The sequence below is a fragment of the Zingiber officinale genome, chromosome 8A, assembly GCF_018446385.1.
Source record: "Zingiber officinale cultivar Zhangliang chromosome 8A, Zo_v1.1, whole genome shotgun sequence".
Classification (NCBI taxonomy): Eukaryota; Viridiplantae; Streptophyta; class Magnoliopsida; order Zingiberales; family Zingiberaceae; genus Zingiber; species Zingiber officinale.
This window is the reverse complement of record NC_056000.1, coordinates 54,862,383-54,869,581: the sequence shown is the minus strand read 5'-3', so window position 1 is coordinate 54,869,581 and position 7,199 is coordinate 54,862,383. Positions and strand designations below refer to the sequence as shown.

At 39.7% G+C, this 7,199-nt stretch overlaps 1 protein-coding gene across 1 annotated transcript; it reads left to right on the top strand.

Moving 5' to 3' along the window:
* The first annotated feature begins 617 nt into the window (after positions 1-617).
* Positions 618-1,845, top strand: LOC122011540 (probable glutathione S-transferase GSTF1). Its single transcript, XM_042567927.1, has 3 exons — positions 618-811; positions 897-945; positions 1,153-1,845. The coding sequence occupies exons 1-3, from the start codon at positions 662-664 to the stop codon at positions 1,611-1,613; spliced, it is 660 nt and encodes a 219-aa protein (XP_042423861.1). The 5' UTR covers positions 618-661; the 3' UTR covers positions 1,614-1,845.
* The last annotated feature ends 5,354 nt before the right edge of the window (positions 1,846-7,199 follow it).

The window sequence follows — 7,199 nt, the reverse complement described above, 5'->3', positions numbered from 1 at the left end:
CTTCTAGCACTTATCTTCACACATCCACTCAAATGTGTTAAGTCTTTATGTACTTAGCCAACCCAAGCATGCCTTTATTATCTCACATTACCCGGTGCAAGGTATTAACACATCATGATGCGCTACACTCGCGCCATGAACTAGGTCCAATCGGTCTAACACTAACACTAGTCATGGTGTTGAAAGGGGAGATCATTGGCGCTTGCATGAATCTTATATATTTTTTAAAAAATTAAGAGATTTAAAAAAAAAAAAAAAAAAATTGGGTCTAACCGCCCCCAAATGGATGATTTTTTTTTTTTTTTACCGAATTGTTGTCAAATATGGCTGCCTTAATGTATCCATATAAATAGGCCTTAATTTTTAAAAAAATTAAGAGATTTTTTTTTAAAAAAATTGGGTCTAACCGCCCCCAAATGGATGAGATATTTTTTTTTTTTTACCGAATTGATTGTCAAATATGGCGGTATCCATATAAATGTAGCAGTTAGGGTAGGAAACAACCATGTTCCCTTTATTTTATCTTTACAAAAAAAGAATAAAAATTAAATGAAAAACTGGTGCAACGTTTGCACTTTCTATAAATTGAACATGATCCTTCACGAGACTTCACCCCATACCCTAATTTTCTTGGAGTTTCAGTGTGAGAAAGAGCGCAGAAATGGCTGCGGTGAAGGTATTCTGTTATGCGATCTCAACAGCTTCGATCCGCGTGATTCTGTGCCTTGAGGAGGTCGGGGCGGAATATGAGCGCGTCAACATCGACATGGCCACCGGCGAGCACAAGTCCCCTGCTCACGTCGCCAAAAATGTATCCTATTTACGCATGAATTCAATTGCATATATCTCTCTATTTTTATTGGATTAATATCACTTTTTGATTGTGTTATCTGCAGCCATTTGGTCAAGTGCCAGCTTTCCAAGACGGGGATCTCGTTCTTTTTGGTGAGTTCGTTCGATTCATCCTTAATCTTGAAATTTTCCACGCGATTTATGTTGAGTCGGTAAATCCGTGGGTCGTAGAGGCAGAGCAAGTATGGGCTCGTCTTTTCAAAGATTGGGTTACAGTTGTAGAATTTCTGAGGAAGATTTTCTCATCAAAAGAAGCTGACTTGGTTTTTGTGGACTAATTGATCTCTCAAAACCTTATAGAATCGAGAGCGATCGGACGGTACGTTCTGCGTAAGTTCAACTCCTCCGACGTTGACCTGCTACACGGGAGTAGCTTGGAGGAGTCAGCCATGGTAGACGTGTGGTTGGAAGTGGAGGCTCAGCAGTACGACAAGGCCATCTTCCCCATCTACTACCAGGCTATGATTATCCCCTGCTTCTACGGTGGTACGACGGACGAGAAGGTGGTGGAGGAGAACTTGGTGAAGCTGGCGAAGGTGCTCGACGTTTACGAAGCCCGTCTGTCCCAGACCAAGTACCTCGCTGGAGACTTCTTCAGCTTCGCCGATCTCAGCCACTATCCCGTCACCCACTTCTCTATCAAAATCCCTCAAGTGGCCGCCCTGTTCGATGCGCGCCCCCACGTGAAAGCCTGGTGGGAGAGCTTGGAGTCGCGTCCGGCCTCCAAGAAAGTGGCCGCCAAAATCCCTCAGTTATCATGAAGCATGCAGCTCCTGTCACTGCTCTCCAAATCTTAACCTTGCGATCGATATGTGTGTGCAGTGTGCTATATGCATGCTAGTTGCATAATAATATAACTTCCAATAATAATTCCAATGCTCTGCAACGCTTTGATGTGCGTGCTGCGTGCATTTGTGATCTCACTCCTCCTTTTCTTTTATTTTCAGGGTATGGATCTTGATCGTGAAATTGATTTCTTTAGTTGTTGTTCAAGTTTGTTTGGAGCATTTGATTGTGCACGAGTTTGAGAGCTTTGCTTAAATTAAAGTGTCAAAGTTTACTATTCTTCAATAGTTAAATTTCTCCATAATTTTTTTTTTAATTTTCAATATGCCACATTAATACCACATTAAAAGTGAAAAAATATACTATTCTCTTCACAATCAAAAAATCTCCATACAATTTTTTTTTTGTGGATTCTTCTACATTACAAATCATATATCTTTATTTATTATTTTTTCATTTAATTTCTCTATATAATTTTTATTTAATATTTAAATTAATTCTCATCTTTAATTTAATTTATTTTAATTTTTAATTAATAAATTAATGAACTTATGATTGCTAATTTAATTTATGAATTTTAATTTAATTATAGTCATTTGTATTTTTTTAATTTATCAAATATATTTATTTTCAAAAGAAATATGTATAATTTAACTATTATATAAAATATTTAATGGTTTTAAAAAGTCAAACATGCAATATTATTTTTTCTATGATTAATAGCTCTATCTTCTAGAGAAAAAAAATAGGTTTGAAAAATCAAACCTGCTTTTGAACTAATAACCTCAGAGTTTATCTCCATACTCATTAGAATTTTTTTGTTGAGCTTTTTTAAATTTATAAATCTTTTAAAAAGTTTGCATTGGAGATGTTCTAATAATACTAGTTGGGAAACTTGGATCCATAGGACTGATTCTCCAATCGATGCCCTTCACTGCCCACATTACTCCCCGGATCGAGAGGGTTATTTAATGAGCTGCCATACTGATTAGGTGAATGTTGAGATCGAGCAATCCAATCCAAATAATGTAGCCTGACCTGTACATATATTGGAGAGTAAATAAGCATTCGTGGTCGTCAAAGTTATTTGCTCAAGTTAATTAGCTAGAGATAGGTTAGTCAATTAGTATAGTTTTCTATAGTAGTTTTAGCTAGATCTACGAGGAAAAAAACAACTATTTAATCACTTCCGTCGTTATACTTATTGAGAAGTCAATTTTTTTACAAACGTTTTACGGATGTAAATTTTCGAATGCATGACCCTCGCTTTTGATGAAAAAAATTTGTAAGAGGAGATAAATCTATTTCAAGAGTATGAGAGATAATTTTGTCGGAGAAAATTATAAAATTGTAAAATAAATTTATCGAATATAAATTTTAGACTTATATCATCTGTCGAAATAGTCTTGATTGCTTGAACTCAAATCGGAAAGGTTGGATAATGCTGCAAAAGGTAAAATCGTTTGCTCTCAGCGCCTCCACTGTACCCAACCCAAGGTCATCACAAAGGAGGTAAATCATGATAATCAAGAGGGCAAGTGGTGAGTGGGGTGAGGTACACAGGGAAAGGTTGGATAATGCGCTACCTAGTATAGTTGAGTTGAGCTGTGCAATTAAGTTGAGTGACGGAGTGCCTAAGTTGGCTGAGTGTTGAATTGACCTAGCTGTTGAACATTCGAGTGTCAAATTGGCCAAGTGTCGAATCCTTGACGGACCAGAATTACTACAAAGTTGTAGTAAAAGTTGATTGTGTTCACCCCTCACAATCTATCCTCGAATTATACCAAGTGGCTAGGGGATGAGAGGAGTCTTTTTTTCTTGAGAGCATGCACCCACTAGAAATTGATCTCTTGCCCCTGATCCCGTCCGAAATCTGAGTCAGATGGAGGTCGACTGTGCTGTCGCTAGCGTTGACGGAAGGCAATGGGGGCTTTCCACGGGTACACTGTTGCACGGGCTAGTTCCACAGGTTGTTGACGGGGGTGATGACAAGGATGGCGTAGCGGGAGTTCCCTGCGCACACTCAGATGAGCACCCTCCACGTTAGGGACCAAGAACCAGGAAAAAATCCTCAGAGCAAGTCCTCTGACGTTTAAGTATGGTACTTTTTCCCCAAAAGAATAGTAAAAATTATAGAAAATAGAAGACAGATGCGAAAGGGTGAGTGAGCATACATACGTAAGGGAGAGGACACTCCTTTTTATATGACAATGTGTACTTCTGGTTTCTGACAAATGTCAGGGAATGTCCGGTGTCAGACCTTGCCTAGGGATAAGTGACGCGTGGCATCCTATCATAGGTTATAAGAAGGTTCTTTTAGCGATGAATCACAGACCATTGGAATATACCCTGACACACAACAGTTATTCTCTGATAGGCGGTTACGATTCTCTGGCATAATTGTCGTGTAGTGCCCTACCGACCTGAAGGGAAAAGCTCTTGCTAACTATCCATATGAGGGCTCAGCTTGGGTAGAACTGAGTAACATGCGAGGAGACCCGTCCAGGAAATCCCTACCGGTCTATCCAGACTAGCATATCCTGACCTGTAAGTCTTGGTCTATAAATCCTGACCTGCATAGCCTAATTCGTAAGTCCTAATCTGTAAATCCTGACCTACATAGCCTGACCAGTAAGTTTTGTTCTGTAAATCCTGACCTGCATAGCCTGACCGGTAAGTCTTGTTCTGTAAATCCTGACCTGGCTCTTCAAGTTCTTATATATATATACTTCTGTTGTGTAAAAACTTGCCCGGTAGAGATGGTTCCTTCCCGTTCTTCCTTATTCTTGATGTTATTACTTTGACTTCTTGACCTGAGCATCCTGACCAGTTCACATTCTTGACCTGGACCTCTTACTCGAGTAACTTGTCCGAGTTCCTGACCTGGACATCCTAACAGAGCATTCATCCTGAACTTATGATCTGGGCCTTTTGCCCGAGTAACCCATCTTAATTCCTGACATGGGACTGGCCTGGGACTCCCGACCAAGTGTTAGCTGGGTAACGACCCTTAAACATTACAACTTCTCGGTGGGGCGAGACATCTTAACCTCTGACTGTCATGCCGTCTTGACTTCTGACTACCACGCCCCCTTGACTTCTGACTGTCACGTCCCCTTGACTCCTGACTGCCAGGTCCTCTTGACTCCCGACTACCACGTCCCCTTGACCAGACTCTACCTTTATGCACCGTATCACAAGCCTCCCCCTCAAGTCTAGTCGAAGGAGGCCCAGGTCCGACTGACTAGACCAGAATCCGGTTTCACTTGCCCTTCTTACCAAGATATTAACCACTTCTCCTTTTCCCCTGGTCCTTGGGAATTTATCACGTGATCAAGTGTTGTACAACTTCCCAAATGTTTGGACTACTGCACTTATTATTAGATCTGGGAATGCGTAACATTTCCTTAAATGCGCCATCATTTCTCGGAGGCATTTGCATACCTTAAGGAGAATGCTTTATGTTCATCTCTTTAAGAAGAGTCAACCACCTTCCTACACTTATGCTTTCCTGGCGCTATTACATGTCATGGAACCTTCGATGGGGTCTGACAAAACATCATCCTTACATTACCAAATTACCCATCTGACTCAGTTACTTGCCTAGAAAGATGAGGCCTTATTGGAGATGACTCGGAGTAGAGACCTTCAGTCTTCCCTTCTTTGCGAAATGGAAGAACTCTGGTTGGCTGCTAAGTCCTGGACCCGGGCTGAATCAGCTTTGAAGCATAAGGCTTATGCATATTTGGAGAGCCATACCCACTTTATCACATATATGAAGATAAAACATGAGGCTTCTTTGTCCTTTCTTCAAGAAGAAAATCGGATAAAAGATGAAACTATCGCCCAACAACGCCGCTCCCTTCAGCATATCAAGACAGAACTGATTCAGGTACGATCTTAACTGGAGAAAGTAGGCCAAGCATATAACTCTGGCCATCAGATCCCACCCGATCCTGCCCTCTAAAAGGGAGTTCAGCATAACTAGCGCCTCTAATATGATAGTGTGTATTTCAAAGAATATCCTAGGAACTTTATCAAATGAATGCTAATCAGACTATGTTGTGAGCCTTTGCTCATGCTTTTTCGCTTGTGTTTTCCTTCCTTCCATAGTATTTCGTTTTTAGGTGTAATCCTTTTGGATCATTGAAATTTGCACCGAGGTGAGGGTCGGGAATCCAGGCCGAACATCGAGTATTGTGAGAACTTACTTATAACTCGCCCTGAGGTGAGAGTCTGTGACCAGCCCGAGAAATCGTTGGGCGTGAGCATAGTTTGCAAAATCGTTATCCGGATTGTAGGATCGTACGATCCTACGATCCGGAAACCCAAAATTGATCCAGGATCGTGCAGAATCATTTTTGCAGTAGGATCATAGCAGGATCGGTAGGATCGGTAGGATCAGAATAGAATCAGTAGGATCGGAACAGGATCGGAGCAGAATCAGAGCAGGATCGGTGGAAGCTTTGAGAGGTCATAACTTTTGACTCGGATTGAACCACAGGACTTATAATATATCAAATCAAAGTTCATTCAGAGATCTTTAATAAATTTCAAAGTTTATCCTTAACCACTCTATTTGAAACCCAAAAAATATCATTTAAATCATTTCCGAATGTCTAGAAGATTTTATCTTTTTTTATTATCTTTTTTTCATCTTATTAGGGTTTTAAATTATTTAAACATATGTTTAATTATTTTTTGAGTTAGTTTTTTTATCAACAATATTCTATCATTTCTTTTCCCTAAAATAATGAGTTTTTGGATGTCTATTGTCTAGTATTGTATGACATCAACCAGTCTTTAGAAGATTATTTCCGGCGTTTATATTTTAATCAAAGGATTCAATAGCTTCGGTTATATACGTCAGGTGCTTTGTTGACCTTTAAATTGAATTATCTTATAAACCAAGGAAATATTTTTGACATTGAATGTGTTATTATTATTATTGTGTTAATAGAAATGTTATATTTTTCATTTTATGATATAAAAATATAAATATTATTACTATATGAGAATGATAGTTGAATTACAAGTTAATTTAAATTTGTACACGTAGTAATGTAATTTGAGGTATTGAGTGTACATGATTGCATATATATACAAAATTAGTTAGTTATTTATATATAAATGAGTTTTTTAGGTATTCTTTCTAATTATTAATCATATATGACAAGATTTTAAGGGTTTTTGGTAGGATCGTCTGATCCTACGATCCGATCCTAACCGATCTGATCCTGACCCTAAATCGATTCTGCGTAGGATCGCGATTCTGCAAACTATGGGCGTGAGAGCAGGCTCACTTATAACTCGCATTGGGGCGAGAGTCTGGAGGTGTGAGGGTATGCTCACTTATAACTCGCACTAGGGCGAGAGTCTAGAGGCGTGAGGGTATGTTCACTTATAACTCGCACTGGGGTGAGAGTCTGGAACCCGACCGAGAGGTCATTGGGCGTAAGAGTAGGCTCACTTATAACTCGCACTAGGGCGAGGATCTGGAGGCATGAGAGCATGCTCACTTATAACTCGCATTGGGCGAGAGTCTGGAGGCGTGAGAGCAT